This window comes from Choloepus didactylus, chromosome 2 (assembly GCF_015220235.1).
Source record: "Choloepus didactylus isolate mChoDid1 chromosome 2, mChoDid1.pri, whole genome shotgun sequence".
Classification (NCBI taxonomy): domain Eukaryota; kingdom Metazoa; phylum Chordata; class Mammalia; order Pilosa; family Megalonychidae; genus Choloepus; species Choloepus didactylus.
Genome location: NC_051308.1, coordinates 82,140,278 through 82,167,553, shown reverse-complemented (window position 1 = coordinate 82,167,553; position 27,276 = coordinate 82,140,278). Strand labels below are relative to the sequence as shown.

The window sequence follows — 27,276 nt, the reverse complement described above, 5'->3', positions numbered from 1 at the left end:
GTACCTGGCCTCCATGGGTTCTGTGGGTACCTGTTGTTGTGCCTGCTGCTCCTCGATGAAATGGGAATTGGCTAACTGCAGCTCTCGGTCAAGGTGTCCATATTTATCCGTCGTTCCAGTGCTCCAGCTCTGACCACCACTTTCTCCTAGCAATGCCTGAGTGAACGGGGCAGCCAGAGTCAGGAGAAACAAATAGTTACTATCTCTGAACAAATGATGCATCACAGAGGAATAGAAGGAGACCTGGTATTTCTCATCATCTATTTTCCCCCTGAGCCAGGCTTTTATATAGCAGCATAGAGTGGTGCTCGTGTGGTGAAATTTAAGGAATGTCAGGAAGGGCTCTCTCTGTCTCCAAGCTCTCCCAACAGACTGCAAATAAGTGTCTACTTTAAATCAGCAAACACCCATTTGTATACTGTTTTACAATATAAAAGCACTAGGCCTCTTTTAGATGAATTCTTAAGACCTGGTACCCTTGGAAGTTCACCAGAGACTCAAAGGTTCCAGTCAAACTGATGTGACTCAGAGATCTGGAGTCCTTTTTATTTAAGTACGACCCAGGAAGTTTTAGTGTGGGGGTGGGGGGGTGTCTTTAGACTGACAAGGTAATTCACAGCCTCTCACACACAGATCAAGCACAAGAATAGTCACACAGATCAAGCACAAGAATAGTCAATAACTTTTGAATTTAACCCATGAGTAAAACCCAAAGGCTTTAAGTTTAACTAAAAGTCTTGGGCTTCCCAGATGAGAACCGGGGGTTGTTTCACTAGGCAAAAGTGACCACAATGAGTGGTCCTGATCCTCATAACCCAGGTGAGTACTGGCCCTACATCAGACTTCTCCACCAGGGCAGGGGCCAAGGTTGGTTTCCCAAGTATGTATTCAAGGAGGCTTATAGCCCAAAACAGGTAAGTTAGAGAATGTTTTCCTTATACAAAGAGACCAGCCGGGAATGCCAAGAGGTCAGTTTAAGCAGCTGATTCTTACTGGGATCTCCACAAGCCTTTTCAACTAGTCAAAATAATTGCCCACGCCAGCCCTGCACAAAGAAGCAGAAAAGATGCTAGTGACTATCAATGGAGTCTTTGTCCTTGCAGAGTTGCCAAATCTTTGGTACTCTTTATCTCTGGAACTGTTAAAAGTCTGCCTGATTACTTGATTTTCTGTCTGACAACTCCCTCAACAACTCTTTCCCCCATCCCCATCCCGCCATCTTTCTCAACGTAAATACTGACTGATCTCCTCGCTTGATGTTCAGGGGTGATTCAGACAAATGTTTGGCGTTCAGGGGCTAGGTTTGGGGAAGACTAGGGTGCAAAGCACTAAGTTCTGAGGGTTATTAGAAGGGCCAGAACCTCTGAGAGCTTTCAGCAAGCCAGGGCTTCAGTTCAGTTAAAAGGGAAGACAGTGATTATTTCTGGTGCAAAGCAGATCCAAGGCTTTGTGTGAGTGGCTCTGTGCCTACCTGGTCTTAGGGCTGTCAAGATTTAAAAGATCCTGCTAATTTCTGAGTCAAAGGCTCTAAGGACCTCTAAGAAGGGTAGGGGGACCCAGTGACAATGTTTTTTACAGTGAGAGAAAGATTACAGTGCATCTTTAGACTGCAGGCAGAGAACTGGCATCCCACCAAGGCCTTGGGGGCTCCTGGGGCCATAGTCAGGGCTATTTTTTCCTTGCTTATCCATGGCCTTCACTTAGCTGGGACATGTTATGCTGTTAAGAGTCATCTATGCTTTATTGTGAATTTGCTTAGATCTCATCAATCTGACCCACTGGAGTCTGTCTTATGGGGAGGTCCTGGCTGAGCAGAGAGTGAACAGCTTCTGGTGCCTGGTACCAACCAGGAGAAAGGCAGCAAGGCAGACTCTGCGCCCCTCCCCTCTCCAAGTGTTTGGAGAACCCTGGCCCCACCAAGCTATGAAAATTTGTGATTTATAACATTTCACTTGTGGTATAAAACACAATTCCAAGCCATACTTGAAAAGGTGATACACAAATACCCATTTTATTTATGTTAGTCTGACTATACTAAACTAGAGAATAAAAAACTGAAATTAAGAGTAATTGAGGATATGTGTTACCTACCTCACTGTCACAACTACTTCAGGCACTGTCATTCAACTTCTTCTAAGCTGAAGTAGAAACAAAAAGGGGACTCCAAAACTAGCCAGCTTGTGGCCATTCACTAGCTTCTTTCAAGAATTAGAACCGATGGAATGGGCTAGCTAGAGGCTTTTCCTAGCTGTACTGTTCAAAAAAAGAGCAAGGGAGGTGGATAGGAAGAAAAAAGAACAACGACTTGAATAACGAAATGCAGGGAAGGGAAACAGGAAAATTAAGTTGGGTGATTTTTGTAGAGCCCTCCCCTTCTTCAAGGTTTTATAATACTTGTTTTTAAAATTAAGTGAGTCAACAAACACCAGGTATAAAGGATTTATATTATAAATTACTGATTCCTATTTAGTAAAAATGGTGAGCTGATTTTTTGAGTTAAGAGGCTACCAAATGGACTACTAGTAACTTTCTGAAATCTGCATAAAATAAGGTTATGAGAAGTCATTTAAAGCAAATAGTATCATTTATCATGAAGTCTTTGTAACAGGTCTTACCCTTAAGCAAAATGGATAGCCACAGAATTTATAAAAAAACGTTTTTGGCACAAAATCACCTGACAGTTCAGCTGCAGGCAAAAACATTCTACCCCACTAAAAGATTCTAAATCAAATTTAAATATAAATCAAATCTAAATTGCAGGTGACTATCATATATTTTTTAAAGGACTATTTTAAATAGCTGTAAAAAGAGTTCCTAGCATAACTAAAGTGCCTAATTTTTAAAAGATACTCAAAGTGAAGAAAGATTTAACACATATGTTTAAGGTCCCTCACAAGTCTTTACATCAAATTGCAATCATTAAATGTCTAATGAGTTCTGTGTTAGGCAATGCAGGAGTGGCTAGATAGTTAATAGTAATAATAATACAAGACTGTGGCATAATCCTTTCCTCAACTTCAAGGAGATGGGGGTCCAGCAGAAAGACAAGTAAATAGGTAATTATAGCTGTTAGCAGAATCTGGCCTCCAGAATGTGCTCAAGAGGTGCAGAGTTAATACATGAATAAAGTACTGCGTAATAAATGTTATATAAGTCCAGAGGAGAGAACCAAGGGGTGTAAGGGAGGGAAGGAGAGAGGAAAGTTGACTGTACTGGGGCTGATCATTTTCACAAAACCTCCCAGTGTCACTCCAAGGACTGCACATAGGAGCCATGGGTCTCCTGCTTAATAACACGATACATGGATTGTCAGCATTCTTTAATTCCAAATATCTAACCATGTATGCCTTTGATTGATACTGTGTATTCCAGTGTTTTCTCACCTGTCTATTTTTTCTTTCAGTTAATGCCTGCACAGATGAAGTTGACATCTGATCCTTCATGTCCTAATGAGGTAGAAGACCAGAAAACAAACAAAAAAATCCTTAGATTAAACAAAATCATGATTAACATTTTGTAGAGGCGCAAAATACACACAATTTATAACTCTTTTTTTTTAAAACAAAAAGTATTCTTTCATTTTTATTTTCAGTCTCAAAATTAAAGGAAAAATAAAGAGAAAGACTTTCTCTTAAAAAGAGGTAACTTGGATATTAAATTTAAATAGGAGGAAAGAGGAAGGGAACTTACATTTACTGGGTACCTACCATAAGCCAGAAACAGTGGTAAACACTTCCACACGTTATTGGTTAATTTTCACAACAACCCTGTGAAAATCGTGTTATCTCCATTTTATAGCTGAGGAGACTGAGGTCCAGAAAGGTTAAAATACTTTCTCAAGGTCACAGAGCCAGTAAATGGCAACCCTGAGGTACAAACACAAAAGCCTGCACTCAAGGGCCACCATCTTCAAGCAAAAACATGTGGGGGAAAAAAAAACACACACTTCAGCAAAAGATGTATTTACCATTAGAAACCAGATAATGCTTTCCACAGTGGTTCAACTGATCGCTTAATTTATTTCTGAGTTGAAGTCATGTGAAGTACAGACTATTTCTAACACCAGAGTGGTTTCCACAGTGGTATCAAAAGTAATTTTGCATGAAAAGAGAAAGGAATGGACCTATTACTTAATTTGAAACAAAATACTTTATTAAACTTGAACCATTCTGCTGTCTGTTGGCTTATCATATTTAACCACAACCCAATAATATACCTTAAAATGATTTTACCTGAGTTCATGATTGCAATAAAATTTTTTCTTAAGTCTGTCAAAAAGGCTGTCAAAATACTTTAAAATTTTCTGTTAGCAAGCAAATCATTTTATAGATGCAAATGTGAAAGCATTAGACTTTTAAAAATTTCTTCCAAGACCCCTGACAAGTGAGCAGTGGATCACAGCACCACAGCTTTCATGATTCCTACTGGGGTAAGTAGTCTGAATAATAACCACTATGCTTCACCTTTCCCAAAGTACACACTCATTCATTCATTAAGCAAATGATGACTGATGCCTGCATGTGCCAAACAGCAGTGACATAGCCATGGATATACAACAAGGCCCTACATTCAGGGAGCTTACATCATGGCGGAAAAGAGGCAAACACATAGAGATAATCACAGATAATAAGTGTTACAAAGGAAGGAAATAAATAGGGTTGGAGTAGAGTAGGTGATGGGTGCCACTTGAGAAAGAAGGGGATAACACTTGAATTGAGACCTCAAGATGAGAAGGAGCCAACCACTGAAAGAACCAAGGGCAGAGAATTTCAGACAAAGGGAACAGCGAATGTAAAAGCCTGACAGCGGGAAAAGACTCTGCTGTTTAGCAGGAAGGTCATTGTGGCTGAAGGAGCATGAAGTGTGTGTGTTTCTTTCTTGGGGGGATTATGAGGGGAGGGGAGATACAGTTGGACAGTCAGGCAGAAGCAAAACATGCAGGGCCTTTGGTCTGCTTGGAATTTATTCTAAAGCTGGGGTAGGGAAACTTCTGGAAAGGACTGGAGAGTAAATATTTGATCTCTGCCACATAGCTGTCTTTTCGTTTTTTTACATCCCTTTAAAAAATGTAAAAAACTATTCTTAACCCCCAGTCAGTACAGAAACAGGAAGTGGGGCATAGTGTGCCAATCCCTGTCCTAAGGCAATGGGAAATCCTTAATCAGTTTTAAGTAGGGTCAAGGAGTATCCTGATTCATGTTTTAAAAGATCACTGGCTATTCTGTGGAAAAAATGCTGGTGAACAACCAAAGTAGAAGTAAGATCACCCTACCACAACCTGTCAGCAGGTAAAAGTGCTGCCCCAAGTAAGATAGGGTACACCCAGAAGGAGCAAGCAACCTGCGTTGGGTCCATTCAATAAGAGGGTACTGAGCCCCTGGAAATGACACTGGGAAGGTAGGACATCTGGGGTGTTTCACCTAGGGGCCAGTGGAATCCACAAATTCTAGGATTCACTACCTCTCTGATCTACTCAAAAAACTCAAGAAACAAAAATAAAATACCTCCCACTAGAAACTGTGAGGACAATATACTTAGCAAAAAAGTATTCACCATGAAAACAAAGATATATTTGTACATTTAAAAATATTAAGCTCAAGGACCATTCAGTGATACAAGCCACTGTTTTGAGTCACTTTTCTTAAATGTTTGAGATTTACCTGCATTAGTCACTCGAGATATGATTAAGAAATGCAGGTTCCTAGATCCTACACAGACCTACTAAGTAAGAATCTTTATGGTGGAGCCCAGAACTTTGTATTTTAGCAAGTCCCCCAGGTGATTTTTATGAACACTGAAATTTGAGAAGCTCTGATGTACACGAACATGATGTAGTAATCTCAAAGTGAGATCACTGTGTTACTATTCCCTGGACTACAAGATTCTTTTTTAAACTACCAACTGAATTATAGTTTAAGATGACAGTCTGATGTTCAAACAATATGAATAGTACAATCCCATTTATCTACTATTATTAATAATATCTACGTAGAACAAATATCTGAAATATTCACTGGTAGGATAATACATGCTTTTTAAAATGCACTCCATGCATTTCACAAGTCTTTTTTTTTTTTTTAATGAAACCTTACTTGCATAATGAAAATATCAACACATATGGACAGAAAAATGATTCTAGGCTTTTGAACTTTATATGTAGAATGTGTTTTTGCTATTACAAGTGAAGATGGTGTGTGGGGTGGGTAAGAACTGTGTGGGAGCCCAAAGAGGCTTCTGGGTGCTGGTAACATGGTGTGTTCAGTTTATAAAGTCATCGACCTATATATTTAGGACACATGTACTTTTCTGTAAGGTTATACTTTCATAAAAACATTTTTAAAAATTCTGCTGATCCAAACAATGGATCAAAGTTAAACTAGACCAACCCTTTCAAAATAAACTTGGCATTTTGTACCAAGAGCCTCAAATTTTCACTGTGCTAAGTAATCCCACTAATAGGAATTTATTTTAAGGAAATAAATTTGGTGAATAGACAATTCACAGAAGAAACACAAACAATCAAACAGGAAAAGATGCACTGACCCATTAATAATCAAAGACATACAAGCTAAGAGACAGTTTTCCCAATTAGATTGGAAAAGCTGAAAAAGATTGATAATACTTAAATGTTGGTGAAGGTGTTAAGAAATACATAATCTGATACTCTGTTATTAGGAATATAATTGAGAAGGTCTTTTTGTAGGACACTTTGATACTAATATTAACCAATATTTTAAATGTGTATTCCTGTTTAACTCTTTACTACTTGAAATAAATATCTAGGTTATACTGCTCACAAAGATGGTCACTGAAGTATGGTTTGCAATCGCCAAAAATTAGCAACAACCTAAAAATCTACAGTAGGCAATGATTAAACAAATCACAATAGAGCCAGGCTAGAGAAGAGATTAAGGGAATGGTCTTTCATGTCAAAGACCTGGGTTCCAGACTTAGTTATGCTTTTTAACTAGCTGTGCAAAGTTTGGCAAATTACTCAAGCTCTCTATTTTTTCTGTACATTTGAAACATTATTACTTTGGAGGGTCAATATGGGGATTAATAGAGATAATACATGAAGAGTGTTTAACAGTACCCAATAAATGATAACTATTATCATCATATAAAGTATGCAACCATTAAAAATGATAATCTAGATCTGCTCTGTCCAATTCAGTAGCCACTAGCCAAATACAGCTAATGAGGACTTCAAATGGAGCCAGTGCAACCAAGAAACTGAATTTTCAATTTTATTTAAATAAAAATTTATTTAATTAAATAAATTTGAATTTTCATATTTCATAATTAAAAGTTCTAGTTTTTAAAGTTTTCTGCTCAATAAAAAAAATAGCTGGTGTGTTGTGTACATGTGCGTGTGCACATCTGTCTGCATGTGTGTCCTCTGATGGTCAGTGAATTCTTCAGCATCTGTATGGTACACATGATGTATGTGGCCCTGGTTGAAGATAGAGCTACAACTTTTATTCCTATGATGGCATTTTAAAGTCTCCAGATACCATACAACAGAACACCTTTATATTAGGTTTTGGATTTTAAGCTATGTTACTAAACAACCTAAAACAATTTCTAACAACCTGTCATGTAAAAAACATAATTACTCATCTTCTTTCTAACACATGAAGTTTAGAACCAGCAGTCAAGAAGCAGTTAGTCCCAATAAAATATGGGTCATCTACCAAAAGAACAACAAATGTTCTGGTTATTTATGCTCCTGTTTCCATTTCACACTGTTTTCTCAGCTGAATGAATCAGACACCATAAATCCTGTGCTACCCACTCAGAGGTCTCATATCCCAATGTCACCTGTACCCCCACTGGCTGCCTGACCAAGGCCATTTCTATCTAGACTTAACTGGGGTAGAGTTTTTTTGGGGGGATGGGGGAGTCGGTGGGAATATAGCTTTGACCATCTTTGTAAGTTAAAATAAAGTCAGAGAATGTTAGTGAGGATAATTTCGTGGATAAAGAAAACTGAGATTCAGAGAGGCTGAAAGACTTGCCATAATTAACATTTATTAAAGTCACAGCTGAGCCTAGAACTAAGTCTCCTGACCCCTCACCACTGTTCTTTTGTCCTACACTACAAAACCTTTTATTATTAAAGTAAACCAAAAGCAGTTCTGGAATATAGTTCCACAACACCAAAATTTCACATATGCAATCTATGATGTATATGCAACTCCACAAATGTAAAAATAATTTCCTCAAAAATATCAATGCTATTTACACAAAAACAAGAATATTTTGCTTTCTTTAGTAAAACTGCTAGAAAAACCTCAGTAAAAACTACAAATTTAAAAGATGCCTGGAAAAATATACTCTTTCAACAAGGGATGCTTACTAAAGGCATAAACCAAAGGACAATAATTGAAAATATCAACAGGATATTTACTTCTTTAGGCAGAACCAAAAAAAAAATTTTTTTTGTGGAGTATCACTGAATACTCTGCCTAAGAAACAGAAAGCACAATTGGCACACATTATTTTAAAAATAGTGTATCAAAATACATTCCCTTTGGAGCAATATTAAATGAAAACCTACTGATAACAGCAACAGAAGAGCTTACCAAACTTGTGATATACAAATTCCTAATCTGAGCTTGGTTTTGTCTCCATTCCCAGATCTGCTCTCTGATCCCTCTCTAACAATTTCTTCCACCCAGAACCCAGAAATCCCTGTATACAAATACTGATCGGCTGGAATGCAGTAATACTGAATCAACACACAAGGTGATTTTTTAAAATCAAGTCAGCATATCATTCCTATAGAACTTTCTCTTCTACAGAACTTTCATTTAGAATTTATTAAAATCAGATCAACCAAAGGCTCAATTAGGTACTTTTAGCCAATCACTGGCAAGGAGTTCCAAAAAGGAGTCATAAATTAAAACAGAAACAAGTAAACTGGGCTTAAAAAAGAAATCCTATATTAAAAAACAAAATATTCAGATGGATCATATAGTCAAATGCGGTTTAGATCTCAACTCTAGAAGGACCGCAACATTTTGAAATACTAATTTGACTTAGGATACTTCTTCTCTCAAAGAGTGTATTTTAAAAAGCTTTCACAGATACCAGAAAACAAACCTTAGATCCTATTTCCAATTATACCAACTAACCTAACTTTTTAACATATTGAGTTCTGAATGTCAACTGTAAATCTTACAATTTCATAGTATTACCTTACAGAAAGAACAAATATAATGATTAAGGTCAAGAATACATTTCACTCCAAGGTACCATTTAAATACTAACACCTACAGAAGTGTCCTTCAGAAAACCTATTACAAACAAAACAAAACAAACCCCACATTTTCAAAATAAATAACTGGGGAGTTATTTAGCTTCCAAAAAACATGTCACCTAACAATAGGGTTTCCTTATCAGAAAAGCATTTTGAACTGGCTACAAATTAGGGGTGTCCAATCCAAATGCTCTCTGTATAGATGGGGATGTCCCTTACATACACATTACAGAAAGGTCACTGCCCATTAAAATGAAGGTATATTTATACACAATTTAGTTATACATATAAGGAAAGGCATCTATTGAATAAAACAAGGAATAAGAATATTTCAAGTTCAATGATAATGACTACCATTTGAAATAATTTCAAAAGGAGATCACACAATATAAAGTCTTTGGCAAACACATTCCAAGGTTTCTGCCCAAGATGACTCTTAAAAAGCCATATGTTAGCACTGGTATGATCCCAAGTCTTTTTATTCAGGGAAGCTGCTTTCTAGTACATATGTTAAAGACAGCTGGTTCTCTTACATCTAGTTATGCTAATCAAATGGCTTAGCCATATAGTTTCAAAATGCAAAACATATCTTAATGACATAAAATTTTACTTAAATGGTATTTTCTCTTAGGTTCTTCAGAAAAGGTATTATCTAAATAATTTGAGACTAAAGATTTGCTCACTTGGTTCAGTTTTTTACACTGATAGATATTTGCTTTCTCTGTGTAACTCCTGAAAGGCTGTCAAGCAGTTGTATAAGGAAATGTCAGTAACTTGGGTTGCAAGAGTTCCAGAAGCAATTCAGATGGCAGATCCAAACAAAGTAAGAGTCACTCTTCAACAATGCAAAGTGATTACCAATCAATCAAGAAACCAAATGGTTCCTATGATAGTAAGTCTTCCTTTCATCCAGCAATAGAATATACTAAGAAACAAAGGAGAAAAAAGGAACTGGTCTGGTGAAACCAGAGGTATAGACAAGTACCATTAAAATAAGCTTCCCAAAGCTAGCCGTTTACCGTCTTGTCTTGGCCCTAAGAAAAAGCTTGACAATATTAAAAGAGATTTCTGTTTTCTCAATCAAAGAAATTACACATGTGAAACTGGCATTTAATGCATAACAAAAAATGGTTTCAGAGTTGACCTATTAGTTTACAATTAAGGAAAAGAGTTCTAAGAAATTTGGCTTTTCTTAGACACTTAAAATGAGATCATTTTCCTTACCCTGACAACTTGCCGAGTACTTGTAATGAAGGCTTTTCTTATACGCAACTCAGTTGCATCGAGGTTGAATTTTCTAGGATTTGCTTCAACTATGCGTGAGTCAAAAAGTCAAGGTAAAGCAATTTCATCATGAAAAACCTAACAAACAAGATACCATTAATAAAACCACAGAACTTCTCACATGTGAGAAATAAAATCTGGCCCAAATTTTCTGAAAATATAATCAACTTAACAGTAATCATTCTCAAACTTTCTCTGCCCATCAACTATGTGAGGATCCTTATGCCACAAGGTGGAGATGACCTGCCAGTTTAAGAAACACATCTGAGTGGGTTCACTACAAATCAATGGCTATCTGATCACAACAGAGCTGGGTTCTTCTGGATGCTTGCCAAAGCCTTGTATTTATCCTTTTTTGATGCCAAGTCACTTTTCTCCTAACAGCTTTTACAAACTGTTTATATTTGCCATACCAAATCATTTCCTCATATCCCAAGGAGCTAACCCTGCTTCTTACTCTAAAGAGTTTAAGGCTTTTTCAGGGAAGCCTTCCCTGACCCCTCTACCTTCCTCTGGCCTGGTTAGACATTCACATAGCACTCTGTTATTTTCTCTCATAGTCTGCAAGTAAATATTTGTGTGATTATTTAAAATATGTTTCCCCCACTAGGCCATAAGTTCCATGAGGACTGATAACAATGCTCTGCTTATCACTCTAATCTGAGTAATTAACAAAATGCGTGGCATAATAGTACACTCTAAATACTTGTTGAATGTATGACAAGTATTTATTAACCTAAGAGGAAATATGTATTTCCTCTTTATTTCTCAATTTCTGTATCTCCTCTAATCTTTTTCCTCCCCTCCTGTCTTAACGGAAGAAGTATTCCCCTGTAACTCTGCTTTTGATCCCACCTGTACACATATTTTGTACCACTAATCTTAGGGAACTTATCTGTTAATGACTTAAAAGGTCCCTGGGGTCATTATGATGATTAGAAATTATATACTCTACATAGCACCTGAACCTGAACCTACGCTGACTATAGAGTGATCCTGACAAAAGTTCATTTCCTTGATGGTTTATCTCACTTAGAGATTAAAAACAAAAACAAAAGAACTCAGAACATGTAACTGGCACATTTTTTTATCCAAGGTTTTAGTTAAATAGGATTCTAGTTGACAAAAGGCCACAAAATTCAGTTTTTACAGTTCTCTGGTTCATCATTCAGATCAGTGGGCTTACTTAACATCAATAATATGAATTAGCAATATAGAACTTCTTTTACTAAATGTAATTTCATGGTACAAGGTGCCTCTTCAATGGACACTGGCATTGTAACTTCACTTCTTAAACAGGAAAAAGTCTACAAAGTCTACAAAGGATTTTCTTTTGCTCCTAATTACCAATGTATAACATTGGTCTGTATATACCTCCTTGCAATAATGATATCTAACACTTTTACAATGCCAGACACCATTCTAAGATCTTAACATGTTTAATATTCATAACAACCCTATGAACTAGGTACTATTATTATCCTAACTTTCTACTTAAGAGGTCAAGGAACATGCCCAAAGTCACAGAGTTAGTGACTGGTGGAGCCAGTACCAGATCACCAGAAGTTTGACTCAAGGGTCTGGGCTTATAACCATTATACCATGCTGCCTCTATATTGCAGGATGTGTCATACCCTGTAAAAGAATTTGGCTATACTACCTTAGTTTACTAGGCAATTATTTAACATGTACCGTGGTACAAAAAGAGTAACACTAATCAATTATAAAAGGGAATATATAATCTATGTCTTGAGATGTTTGGATAAAAACTTTTCCATTTGTCTATTTACCCCAAATGGCATGGACACCACTGAAAAGGATATTGATAGTTTCATCAAGGTCCTCTAGATCCCACTCTATGCTCCGGAGGTTGTTTCTTAGTTCGTTGGTGGTCCAGTCGATTTCTTCCCTTGTTGCTGTGGAGGGATCCTGGAGGAGTTCTGTCCATCTCTGAAACAATCCCTGGGCAGTGTTGACTGCTTTCTGTACCTCTCTGTAATCAAGGAAGGAGAGAAATCAGAGACAACATATTCCATGAACAAGTTACTGCATGATCATATACTATGCTTAGCAACCAGAATTCCCATAAGCATTTTTAAGTCTTTATGGAAGAAGTCCTTCAAGGAAAAATATCAAAGTTTAAAACTTTAAATAACAGTCTGAGAATAATGTTCTGAGCTGATATTTGGAAGAACAGAGCCATTATTTATGCAGCTATAATATCGTTTATTTGAGAAGCACAAAATTTAATTCTTCTCCCAACAGTCTATACTTAAAAGTAGTAGAGAAGCAACCCTATGGCTTAACTAAAGAGACCATCACATTCTCATATGTTTCCATTTGATGTGATGATCATTTATATTTAGATGAAAAAGTTCAAATACAGTTTTTCTTTTCTTAGGGGATGGGAGTGCAAAGGGTGGAGGGAGGGTTACTCTTACACAGTTAGTCTTTTATAGGTTAAGAATTTTAATCTGAGACATTTTAAAACCTAAAATCTCCTTAGAAGATTTTTAAATGTTATTAACTTTCCATATTCTACTTTGCTGAATTAAGCAATGGTATATGGCAGATTAGTGTTTTCTCGTTTACAGAGTGCCTAGGCCATTAAGTGCCACAATCTAATATGCTTTACTAGGTTAGACAAAGTCATAAGGTTTTAAGCCTCCACTCCCAACCACCACCACCACTAATGAGCTAATATCTACCAATTAAATGTTATAACCTAATACTATTGCATAGAAAAGCCACCAAAGGAATTATTTTATGGTAATATGGCCTCTCATGTACAAAGACGACCCACCCCACTGCTCCCAAACTAAGAGATATGTTTTGATCTATCTATGATTTCTTAACCAACATGCCTGGAACAAACAGCACAAAAATATGTTCCAGCTGATTTGTTATCTCTGGCTTTAAGACAGAATTTGCAAGTACCATATTTCCTCCTGACTTTTCAAGCACCAGAAGAGAAAGCACTAACAAAAATGAATGAAAGTGCCTTACACTACTTAGGTTCATACATACTGATGAGAGCTATAAGGTTGAGTGTTAAATATAGAATATAGCTACTGGCTTCAGACTGAATAAACATGTGAGCTATATGGCCAACACTCAATCTACCAAGGCAAGTCTATATCCAGTTTACGGATTAGGCAAATCCTCTCACTGGTCCTCTCACATCAGCCTTTAGACTTCCATTGCTAATGAGAAACTCTACTTGAGATAAAAAGGGGGAGGATTAAGAAAGTGAGATGTAAATCCACTCTCTTTACTCTTTATTGAGATTCCTGGCAGATTTGGTAGAGGAAGAGGTACACATCTTCCCATAATGTGAGGTACTTGGTTTACTTGCTGAATATCTTCTATGATCACAGAAGACAGAGATAAAGAGCTGCCTCCAATGATACATTTTAAAAAATAAAAAATTTATCAATTCTGTAAAGTAAGGATGAATTCCTTCTTGAAAACTGGAAGCCTCAAACCTAAGAAGCCTGTCGCTACCACCAGTACACAACTGTGATACACAACTATGAATTAAATTCTCCTAAGTAGTGATCCTTAAGCTTTTTTGGTCTCAGAATTCCTTTGCACTCTTAAAAATTGAGGAACCCAAAGAACTTTGATTGATGTGGACTGTATCTGTCGCCATTTACTGTTTTATAAATTCAAACAGAAACTTAAAAAATAGTAATTATCTTAAAATAACAATGAACGTATTACATTTAATGTAATGTTTTTATTACATAACAATTTATAAAACAAAAACTTTAGTGAGAAGAGTGGCGTTGTTTTACATTTTTATAAATCTCTAATATCTGGTTTAATAGAAGACAGCTGGATCATCACATCTGCTTCTATATTCAGTCTGTTGACATACATTTTGGTTGAAGTGTATCATGAGAATCCAGCCTCACATAGACATACAGGTAGAAAAAGGAGGTGTACTTCAGCAGTCTTTTCAGATAATGGTGGATATTGTTTTTTCACACTACACCAAAACTCAACAAAGTGTAGTTTTTTTAAAGGTTAATTATAATGTGGAACCTGAAAACACAGCAAAGAACTTTTTGAACTCTCATACATTATAATCCATTGGTCTATCTTGTACTTTGAATAGATCCTTTACCCATGAATGATTTTATAAAATCATGTATCGGTCATTTGGAAAATATTAGTTAACTGAGTACTGCAGGTCTTCCAAATGTTGACTCATTTCAATATACAATATTCAAAATCACATTTGTTAACATCACCATCATCTCATCAGAAAAAATTAAGTACTGGAAGACTATAAGATCGTAAGAGTGAATATAAGTTTTCTAAAATTCTGTTTTTTTAAAAAAGCTTTAATTTTATCATTGGCAAAAATACTGTTAAGATTTTTTTCCCTTCAAGTGACAGGTTCAATTCATTCATTGAGAAAACAGCTCAAATAGTTTTGAGACAGTTCTGAGATTTGAGAAAATATGCAAGTCTGAATAATCAGTTTGTCTCAGTTGTTTTTTTCAAGTAAAAATGAGGTTCTACGGGGGCAAACGAACCAGCTATTTCAGCTTGAAATTCAATCAAAGAAGTGCTTTTCCTGAAGACAACCATCTTACTTCATAATACGGCAAAAGTACTTTATGCACATTTCCCATTTTGCCAAATAGCATACTAAAATGTGCATTAAGACAGGGAGAAAATATTTGCAAATCACCTAGGTGATAAATGACTTGTATTCAAAATATATAGAGTTCTCGAAAGTAAATAATAAAAAAACAAACACAATTTAAAAACGGGGAGGACACCTGGCCACTATCCCAATCAAGATGGTGGACAGAGAAGATGCAGGGCTCTGTCCCCAAAAAGAAGCTTTGAACAGTCAAGAATTGGCAGTAACATCTTTCTCAAAACTTCAGAAAACAGTTAAAGGACTGCAGTAACAGGGAAAGCACCAAATCAAGAAAAAGGTTACTTAAAAGCAGTATGATCTTCCAAACCCTCATCAGCTCAGCGTGGAGCTGGCCCATGCTCCCAGTGCAGATTCCTGGTCCTAGTACTAGAGGGAACAGAAGAACTCCTGTGTACATACTGGGAGCTTCTGTCTGTCCCAATTTGTCTGGTAGTGGCCCAAGGGATTTGCTGTCCCAGAACTTGCCCTGAATGTAGAAGGCAGCTCACGGAACTCTCCAACTGAAGAGTAGAATGCTGTGGGAGAGGAGACAAGTTGTGCTGCCTGGGGAAAGGGACTGTTGGCTGTAAGACATGAAGTGTAGTGCCTGGGACCAGGAGGAAACCGTTTCCTAAGGAAGAGGGGAAACTTGTAACCATGTAAACAGGGGAATTGCTAGGGCCACATATGTATCCTCAAGACAAGACAGATGTGCAGAAAGGATCCAGGAGGCCCCTACAATTTGACCTAAAGCTATTGTCTAAACTCATTGTATGGATAAGTCCTGAAGGAGAGCACTTGCACAGGTCAATGTGAAAAGACTGGGAAAGGTGTTTTCTTTTCCCCCTTTTTTTTTTTTTTGTTACTTTCTGACAATCAAGGAAAGCTCTGTTATAACACTAGCTGGATAAAAGATTAAGGAACAGACACCCTGGTGTGGACTAAAAACAGATTGGCAGTTACCAGATGATAGGCATAGGGGGAGGGGTTGGATAAAAGGGATAGAGGAAAACTTTTAGGGTAATGGATCTGTCCTATATCTTACTTGTGAAGGTGGTGGTTACATGACTATATACATTTGTCACATCTCGCAGAATTGTACAATAAAAAGGGTGAATTTTGTTGTAGGTAAATTATACCTTTAAAAATGAAGAAAAGTATACTTGAGGGTCAAGACTTAATAAAATTAATATTTGTGCTGTCATGAAGGATATTCTTAAGGGAAAATGCCTTTTTTTTTTTTTTTTTTTTAACTAAAGGCAGGGTGGTAAGAAATACAACTGCTACTATAGTTTGGTGCCACTGCCTTGATTTATGCAAATGCACCAGTAGTTTTACCTGCCACTACTTTTGCATGATCAGTACAACTGTCAATACAGTACAAAGAGCAAATAACATGAAGTTTTGACCCAATGGACTCACTCTGAAAGGATCCTGGGACCCCTTAGGATCCACAGACCACATTTTCAGAACCACAACTCTTAAGACATTTTAAATACTCAAATTTGGGGGTGGGGTTGGATTCTAGTAGCACTGAATGAGAAATCAGGAAGTCCTTAAGCATGCAAGAATTTAATCATGTCCTGTGGAAGAAATGAAAGAAATGGCAGGAATTAGAAAAATGTTACAAAGCAATCTCAAGATAACATTCAACACCCCACAGGCCTGCCCAACAAGTCAGCTTATTCTCCTCTAAAGCTTTTGTCTTTAAAAAAGCATTCATTTTTAGTTTTCATTTATTACACAAACTTAAGATAGGCAAAGTAGTCACTTATTTTAGGTTTCTAAGACAGATGTTTTAAAGGATCACAAAGATGGGAATGCCAGGAATGGCTCAGATCTTAAAAGAAAAGTCAGAACTTGCAATGTATCAAAGAATCCGATCTTAGTAGCAGTCAACTTCTCTCCTTTCAATGTCATTTTAACTGAGCACTAGCCTGGAAAAGAAGAAATAAATAAAGACTAGAAAATGACATTAATTACTAATAAATCCTATTTTTAAGCTAAGTAATTAATGGCAACCAGAATCTCCTAGAGAACCTGGGATTTTTAAATAGTTTTAAGAGCCACAAGACACAGTTAAGATGTGAGACTAACCAGTGAGACAACCCTTTCAATTTTGAAACCACTTGTAAGCACGTGGAACTAAATATTTAGTATTACTTGGCATTTCAAGTAAATCAATTAATAAACCAGAGGCGTATATCATCATGTACAGGCACACCTTGGAGATACTACAGGTTTGGTTCCACACCACTGCAATAAAGCAAATAAAGCAATAAAGTGAATCACATGAATTTCATTCCCAGTGCATGTAAAAGTTATGTTTACGCTATACTGTAGTCTATTAAGTGTGCAATAGCATTATGTCTATAAAAAACAATGCACATATCAATTTAAAAATACTTTATTGCTAAAAACTGCTAACCATCATCTGAGTCTTCAGTGAGTCATAATCTTTTTGCTGGTGGAGGGTCTTGTCTCCATGTTGTTGGCCGCTGACTGAGCATGGTGGTGGTTGCTGAAGGTTCGGGTGGAAGTGGCAATTCTTAAAATAAGACAACAATGAAGTCTGCCGTATCAACTGACTCTTCCTTTCACAAAAAATTTCTCTATAGCATGCAATGCTGTTTGCTAGCATTTTACCCACAGTAGAACTTCTTTTAAAATTAAGAGTCAATTCTCGCAACCCATGCTGCTGTTTTATCAACTAAGCTGATACAATATTCTAAATCCTTTGTTGTCATTTCAACAGCATTCACAGCATCTTCACCAGGAGTAGATTCTATCTCAAGAAACTACTTTCTTTGCTCATCCATGAGAAACAACCCCCCATCCACTAATCATGCGAGTACAGCAATTCAGTCACATCTTCAGGCTCCACTTCTAATTCTAGTTCTCTTGCTATTTCCACCCCATCTGCAATTACTTCTAGCGCCGAACTCTTCAGCCCCTTGAAGTCATCCATGAGGACTGGAATTGACTTCTTCAAACTCCTGTTAATGTTGCTATTTTAACCTCCTCCCATGAATTACAAACCAGGAGGTTTTCAATCAACTTTGCCCAGATCCATCAGTGGAATCACTAGCTCTGCCAGCTATAGTCTTAAGAAATTTATTTCTTAATAAGACTTGAAAGTTGAAATGACTCCTTGATCCATGGGCTACAGAATGGATGCTGTGTCACCAGGTTTGAAAATAACATTAATGTCATTGTCCATCTCCATCAGAGTTCTTGGGTAACTAGGTGCATTGTCAATGAGCAGAGATATTTTTAAAGGAATCTTTATTCCTGAGGTCTCAAAAGTAGGCTTAAAATATTCAGTAAACCATGTTGTAAACAGATCTGCTGCCATCCAGGTTTTGTTGTTCCATTTATAGAGCACAGGCAAAGTAGATTTAGCATCATTCTTAAGGGCCTACGATTTTCAGAATGGTAAGTGAGCACTGGCTTCAACTTAAAAGTCACCAGTTGCATTAGCTCCTAACAAGACTTGAGTCAGCCTGTCCTTTGAAGCTTTGAAGGCAGGTACTGACTTCTTCTCTAGCTCGAAAGTCCTAGATGGCATCTACTTCCAATAGATGACCAATTCATCTACATTGAAAATCTGTTCTTTAGTGTAACCACCTTCAACAATGGTATTAGCTAGATCTTCTGGATAACTGGTTGTAGCTTGTACATCAGCACTTGGTGCTTCAAAATGCACTTTTATGTTATGAAGATGGCTTCTTTCCTTAGACCTCATTAACCAACCTCTGCCGGCTTCAAACTTTTCTTATGCAGCTTCCTCACCTCTCTCAGCTTTCACAGAATTGAAGAAAATTAGGGCCTTCCTCTGGATTAGGCTTTGGTGTATAGGAATGTTGTGGCTGGTCTGAACTTTTATCCAGATCACTAAAACTTTCTTAATATCAGCAATAAGGCTGTTTCATGTTATTTGTTTGTTCACTGGAGTAGCACTTCTAATATCCTTTAAGAACTTTTCCTTTGCATTCACAACTTGGCTAACTGTTTAGCACAAGAGGTGTAGCTTTCAGCCTATCTTGGTTTTTGACATGACTTCCTCATTAAACATAATCATTTCTAGTTTTTGATTTAAAGTGAGGGGCATGTGACTCTTCTTTTCACTTGAATACTTAGAGATCATTGTAGGGTTATTAGTTGGCCTAATATTGTTGTGTCTCAGGAAATAGGCAGGCCTAAGAAGAGAGACAGAGACAGGAGAACAGCTGGTCTGTGCTACAGTCAGAACACAGGTAACATTCATTAAGTTCACCATCATACGGGCATGGCTCGTGGAACCCCCAAACAATTACAATAGTAATGTCAAGATCACTGATTACAGATCACCATAACAGATACAATCATACTGAAAAGTTTGAAATATTGCAATAGTTACCAAATGTGACACGGAGACACGAAGTGAGCACATGCTGTTGAAAAAAATGGTGTTGACAGACTTGCTGGATGCAGGGTTGCCATAAGCCTTTAATTTGTAAAAAAAATTAATTAATTAATTAAAAAAAATAAAGCATAATAAAGTGAAGCATGATAAAACGAGATATGCTTGTAATCTGTTTGCTATCTGTGAGCATTGTAACAAGAGAAAGAGATGTGCACATCTACTTTGCTTCTCACCATTTTCTCAGGAAAAGAAGGGTGCTATTCCCATATCAGTTGGCTAGTTACATCACACAAATACACACTCAGTATTGTTGTCTGTTCCACACAATAAACCCATGTGAGTGCTTTACTATGAGTGAGCAGTTGTATCTGATGATTCCTCAGGCCACAGTGATCAAATGTTATCTATGCTCTCCAGAAAAGTAAAAAATCATGAGTATTGTTTATCTAGTTTCAGGATTTTTCCCCCCAACTCTGTAATGGGAATGATTAAAGGCTACACCCAGGATTTTCCATGAAAGATCAGGTACACCTTGAAATTCTGGAGCTCTTTAGCTTAGCAAAGATGTTGAGAAATCATCTGTTCACAGAAAGCTTTGGGAGTTGTGTCTGGCACCATTTCACTGAAAACTTGCTAATTACTTTCCTAGAAATTATAGTTTGAGCTCCTGACCCAGAGAAGGCTCTTTCAATTCCTTGAAGGAGAAAGATGGATTACCTCCACATGAGCCAAGTGAGTTTCTGCTCCCACATCTGTTGCATATGCTTCCCAAATCAGTCTTGTTTTAAATAGGCAACGTTTCATGGGCAAGAAGAGCCACGATAACACCAAGGGATAAGGCTCTTCCCCTTTGCTGTTCACCAAACAGGCTATCAAAATAATGAGACCTCATGTCCTCATGGATTAAAGTCCCCATGAACACCCAAATGAAGGTCCTTCTGTGCAATCCACCACGATGCTCACAGAAGCACTTGTACTGCAAAGCTTCTTATCCAGAAAGCAACTGTCAAAAATGAAAACACAGTCTTCATCTTCGAGAAAAAATCTTTTAGGCAAAAATAAGGTCATCTTCTTTATCCAAAATAAAGAATATTCAAAACCACATTCTTCCATTCCTCCACATCTTCTAAATAAAAACTTGACACTGGCAGGACTAACATAATTTGTTTTTGAAGCCTGACCAATATTGACCCCTTGATAACTTTCCAACCATTTGGGGCTACAGGTAATATGTCCAGAAATTCATAAAATCACAAAGTTTTCTTATTTGGATCTAAGCTAGTGTACCAAGTAAAATAGGAGGAAGGAATGTCTCAACCATTAGGGAACTTCTGTGTCCCAGAATCTGTCGTTCATTTGTACCACCAAATTGCTTGATAATTGTAGCTGCAGCCTCCATCATCCTTCTGATTTCTCCTTTCTCCTTTAGTCATGCCGGATTGTCATCTGTTTGCAGTTATTAAGACTGTTTAACACATTACCCCCAAATGGAATGGTGTAAAACAACCATGAATTATGTTCATGAATTCTGTGGGTCAGGAATTTGTATTGAACACAGCAGGGATGACTTGTCTCTGCTCCACAATGTCTGGGGCATAAGGTGAAAAACGTGTAAGGGGGTGGGGGCTATAAGAGTAGGAGTTCCTCAATACTATCTACCTGTCTCTGTGTAGCCTCTCCCATGACCTCTCTAGCAGAGTGGGTACAGCGTAGCCTAAGACTTCTTACATGTTAGCTCAGGGCATGCTAGGCTTGTGTTCCAAGATGGAAAGAGCCAGATAAAAGCTGTACAGGTTGCCTTTTATGACTTAGCTTCAGATTCAAACAGTGCCAATTTTGTCTCATTCTGCTGGTCAAGGCAGCAACAAAGGTCTGTCCAAGTTTAAATGAAGGGAATGTAGACCTCAGGTCTTGAAAGAAATACCAGTGTCACCATTTAAGAAAAACAAGTGGGAAAGTACATATATGTGTGTGTGTGTATATATGTGTATGTATATACGTATGTGTGTGTATATATATGTATGTACGCATTAGTGTGGCCAGCTTTGAAAAAATATAATCTGACACAGCATCTGTATCTGAGACAGCACTCATTCTGTAAGTCTCTTTACAGAGAAGTCTCAGTTTCATCACTATATCAAGAGAGGTTAATAAAGGCAGGTATTTTCCATTCTAATAACAAAACTTGAAAAACACAGGTTGTGCAAGCCTCTGCAACATCACTCTCCCACACCTCACTCTCTTTAACCTGGCTCCTACCCCATACTCCACTAGCCCTTATTCTACCACCAATCACCAGGGCTAAGTAAGGGAGAAGCTTTTTATATTGTTTTGACTTCTACACTCACACTCTTTACTTGACCTTGCTGCCATTGCCAAATTCAACCCTACTGTCATATCTTTTGTAACTGCTGTAATGAAAAAAAAATTGTCTTTACTTAGTTACCTACAGTTATATTCAATGTTTGGCCCCAGTCTGTCTTTGCTCTCAGAACTCCCCCGTGACACTACTACTGCCACCAATGACACTGTTGATAAAAGTCAGCAAATTTAACTTATCCATCCTCATTTTCGGTGCACTCGACATTATACCCCACCATATCTATTTTCTTGACACTCTCACTTTGCTTCTATGGACATTGTACTGTTGTAGTTTTCTACTGATTTTCTCTTTCTTTTACTGTCACTTGATCCCAATATTTCTGAGCACTGTTTTTGTGACTTCTATGTGCTCATCATTATCTAGAAGTTTAAAACACCCCTTTAAGCTGATGATTCCCTATCATCTCCAACCCTAACCACTCAGCCAGGAATAATTCTTACATTTTTAGTGGCTTATAGGATCAGTCCATTTGCCAAAAACCAAAGTAATCATATTCTCCTTACAAAAAAGCAAGTATTCAACCAAAAAAATTAAAAAGAAAAATCTGCTTCCCTTTCTAACTTCCCCATTTCAACCAATACTGTCATCATTTTCCAAGTTTTGAAACTTGTCTAGACGAAAATCATCTTTGACCCCTCTTCCTACTTCTCAGTGTGTACAACCTCTACTTAAGGCTGATCACTGTAGAAGGCAGGAGAGGGACAGATAGGCAGGGGGTGTATTCTGGAGGGTAATCTCATATTATACATCAAAAACCTTGAAAATATACATGACCTCTGAATTAGCAATTCTGCTATAGGAATACAGGTTATGGAAATAATCAGAAGCACTAATAAAGACCTATGACAAGGAAGCTTATGATAATTTTAATTGTAATAGTGAAAAATTAGAATCATCCTAAATGTCCATCCTGAGAGATACATTATATTACAATTATATGACAAACCTCTATGCAGTCATTAAAAGCCTTCCCTCCCCTGCCGAAGACTTTTTAGCAATATAAGGAAATACAGATGAAAAGAATACAAAACCACATATATGGTATGATCCCAATTTCTAAATGATTATTAATAATAATATAAGCTATAAACCCTGGCCTTTCCACTTAGAAGCTATGAACTTAGACGTTTTTTAATCTCTAAGTTTCATTTCCTCATTTGTAAAATGACAGAAACAGTAGTACATACTTCATAAAGATTAAAAAGACAATCCCTGTTTAGTTCTTAGGCCACTGCCTGGTACATAATAAGTGATCAAAAACTGGTAAGATTTATTATTACACAAAACTATTAATAGAAACAATGACTGAAAAGAAAGATATCAAAATTTCAACTAATGATTTCCAGATGGTAGCATTTCAATAAATTTTTATTTTCCTCTTTATACTTTTCTTTATTTTCTAAGTTTTAAAAAATAAGCATATATTAACATTATTTCAAGTGTCACTCAAAAAACAATAAGAGGCTTCTGGTCAACCAAGATGGAGTCATAAGATGCTCCAGGGTGCCAATCCCCCATGGAATCTTTGAACAACTAGCAGTAATTAACAGAGCCATCTTCCTCAGAATTCTGGAAAACATTTAAAGGACTGCAGATTGGGCAAGAGCCAAACCAAGAAAACACAGCTTTAGAAAAAAAGATAGGAAAAACCCATGGCACCCTTTCTGGCACTTCCCCCACCACCTCCCGGGTGCAGTGTGGAGTCCGCCTACAGTCCCACCATGCACAAGGGAGTCCCAGTAAGATTAAAAGCTGAATTCTCATCAGAAATTATGAAGGCAAGATGGCTGTGGAATGAAATACTTAATGTGCTCAAAGAAAACAATTGCCAACCAAGAATTTCATATCTGGCAAGACTGTCTTTCAAAAATCAGGCTGAGATTAAGATATTCCCAGATAACAAAAGCTGAGGAAGGCATTCATTATCACTAGACCTGACCAACAAGCATTGCTAAAGGGAGTTCTTTGGATTGAAAGAAAATGACACTGGCAGCGGACTGAAGTAGGATAAAGAAATAAAGGTCTCTGGTAAAGGTAACCATATGGGTAATTAAAAATGCAAAAACACTAGACAGTGGATCAAAGAGGCATAAAGAAGTAGAGACTACTGGAAAAGGCAACCATTTGAGTAACTATAAATGCCAGAAGTACTGTATTGTATTTTTTGGTAGGTAACTCCACTTCTTACTTCTTACTGGTGCTAAAATGAAATCAATAAAAAGTAATGATGAATGTAGGTTTTGCACATACACTGTACAAAGATATAATTTGTAAAAGTACAAAAAAAAAGGTGAGGGGACAGAAGGGTATAAGAACAGTGTATATGTATACGCTATTTAAGTCATGTTGGTATCAAATAAAAAATAAATGTTATATATTTAAGAAGTTAAATTTTAACCCCATGGTAATCACAAAGAAAATATATGAAAAATACACCCAGAAAGAGATGAGAAGTGACCTGATATGGTCCAATACAAAAAAAAATAAATAAAAATAAATAAATATGTAAGTAGGCATTAGCAGACAAATTGGGGGTCAAAATAAGGTGTAAGACTTGCAAAATCTAAATAGCAAAATGGTAGAAAAAAAGCCCTGAATTAACAGTAGTTACTTTAAATGTTAGTGGATTAAACTCTCCACTCAAAAGACAGAGACTGGCAGACTGAATAAGAAAGCACAGCACAACTATATGCTGTTGACAAGAGCACCTTAAATTCAAAGACATAAGCAGGTTGAAAATGAAAGGATGGAAAAAATATACCACGCAAGCAGTAACCAATAGAGAGCTAGGGTAGCTATACTAACATCAGATAAAACAGACTAAGTCAAAAACTGTTACGAGTGGCAAAAAGGGTAACTATATTCTGATAAAGGAGAGAGTTCAACAAGAAGACCTAACAGTTATAAATATATATGCACCTAGTGGCAGAGCCCCAAAATATATGAAATTATCAACAGATTTGAAGGGAGAAAAAAATAGTTCTACATTTATACTAGGAGACTTCAATATAATGCTTTCGATAGTTGATAGATCCTCTAAACAGAGGATTTATAAGAAAATAGAAGGCTTGAACTATAATCTTTTGATTTGGGTACTTGGGTTTGGGTTATCCATATCGTCTGGTTTTTTCATATGCTTTAAAATTTTCTGTTGTTTTTGAGCTCTTGGCATTTGCTTTACTTGATAGGGTTCTTTTAGGATGTGAAGGATTATTCAGACACCAATTTCTAATTTGTCAGATCTACAGCTTAGTGGCGTACACCTTCTCTAACTAACCAGCAGATGGCATCTGCGAGTCACCTATTCCCCTCAAGTCAGTTCTCCCCACCTTTGTCTTTGTGGTGTGTGGGAATCTGGTTCTTGTGGGGTCCAATTGGTGCACCAAGTTTGGGTGTGTTGTTGGTGCTGTTCGCCTTGAATGTGGGGCGTATGTCTGAGCAGTCAGGGAGGCAGGGCAGCTTTAATAATCAAACCTCCCAGGTGTTCCAGGAAATTAAAGGCTGTTGCAAGAGTCTAAACCTTCATTTCAGTCTGGCCACAGACTGTCTCTGCTGCTAACCCTACCCACCCCGTAGGGTCCCTGGGTTTTCCAGGTGGGTTCCTCTTTCCAGCCTTGCCTTCCTAGGGCTTCTGCTGAGGGAAGGCTGTGCTACGTCACAAGTGTGCGCCGTCCCTGAAGGGAAGCCCTGGGTCGCCAGGCAGCGCACGGGCATTCCCAGCCTGCTGTAAAAATAGCTGAATGCGGCGTGTTAATTTCCCTTTTTTCACACAGCTCCACCTTCCCAGCTCTGGGACAATAAGCTGTGGGTGCACGGAAAGCTATTGCCCATGCCCGATATTGTGGCGTGTGCGCAGTGTTGCCAGAAACACTTCCTGTCACTCTGGGTCCCTTGGCGCAGCTCTGGCCCGTGGCTCTGGAGCCGGGCAGGAACATTCCCAGCCCGCCAGGAAGATGGCTGCAAGGGGCTTGGTTTTTTCCCCTTTTAGCTCTTCTCTGCCCTCCCCACTCTGAGACAACTAGCAGTGCGTGTGTGAAAGGCTATCTTCCACGCCAGTTATTGAGGCGTTCACACAGCCCTTTCCTGCTGCGCTTCACTGTTTGGTTCTCGCTGCTGTATCCGCAGCCACTTTTGGGTTTTTTTAAAAAAGAACTAGTCCACCTCCAAACGCCAACCCACGGTTTCCCTATACCGCAGCATGGCTGCCCGACATTCAGCCAACTTACTCACTCGTTTCAGAACACAAACTCCCGGTTTCACCAAGTGCATGGTCCCTGTGGATTTAGCAGACCTTGTCCAGCTGGTGCGTCGCTGGAACTGGTGTTCTGGGTCACTTTCTGGCTTTTATCTAGCATTTTTCACAGAGGTGTTTTTTGGCCCTGTCTCTCCTAGCCGCCATCTTAGTTTCTCTTTGAACTATACTATAAAGCAACTCTACCTAATAGAACTATACAGAACACTTCACCCAACAGCAGCTGGATACATTTTCTCAAATATACATGGATCATTCTTCAGGATCATTCTTTAGGTTACAAAACAAGTCTCAATAAATTCAAAGATACTGAAATCATACATTGTATCTTCTCTGATCACAAGGGAGTGAAACTATAAATAAATAACAGAGGGAGAACTGCAAAATTCACAAATATGTGGAAATTAAACAATGTACTCCTAAACAACCAATGAGTCAAAGAGGAAATCACAAGGGAAATTAGGAAATATCTTGAGGCAAATGAAAATGAAAACACAACATAACAAAACTTATGGGATGCAACAAATGGAGTGCTGAGAGGGAAATGTATACCTCTAAATTTTTACATTAAAAGGAAGAAAGATCTCATATCAGAAACTTAACCTCAAAACTGGAGAATCCAGAAAAAGAAGAGCAAACTAATCCCAAAGTGAGCAGAAGGAAGGAAATAAAGATTAGAGCAGAGATAAATGAAATAGAGAATTAAAAAAGATAATCAACAAAACCGGAAGTCAGTTATTTGAAAAGATAAATAAAACAGACAAACCTGCAGCTGACTGACAAACAAAAAAAGAGAGGAGACAAATAACTAAAATCAGAAATGAAAAGGGGACATTACTACCAACCTCAAAGAAATAAAAAGAACTATAAGAGGATTCTATGAACAACTATACACCAACAAATCAGATAATCTAGAAGAAATGGTCAAATTCCTAGAAACACAATAACTACCCACACTCACTCAAGAAGAAATAGATCTCAACAGACCAATAAACAGTAAAGATATTGAAGCGGTAATCAAAAACCTCCCAAC

General features: G+C 37.5%; 1 protein-coding gene across 3 annotated transcripts in view; it reads right to left on the bottom strand.

Annotated features, from left to right (window-relative positions):
- Positions 1-27,276, bottom strand: part of STX6 (syntaxin 6) — a 64,889-nt gene that overhangs the window by 29,996 nt on the left and 7,617 nt on the right. For 2 of the 3 annotated variants that reach the window (XM_037825235.1, XM_037825234.1), the window contains exons 2-5: positions 12,370-12,539; positions 10,487-10,581; positions 3,384-3,446; positions 31-156 (exon numbers count right to left, since the gene is read on the bottom strand). In XM_037825235.1, coding sequence (XP_037681163.1) covers positions 31-156; positions 3,384-3,446; positions 10,487-10,581; positions 12,370-12,539 — 454 coding nt within the window. Of the gene's footprint in view, positions 1-30; positions 157-3,383; positions 3,447-10,486; positions 10,586-12,369; positions 12,540-27,276 lie in introns of those variants that run through there. The other variant, XM_037825236.1, reaches the window with a different exon arrangement.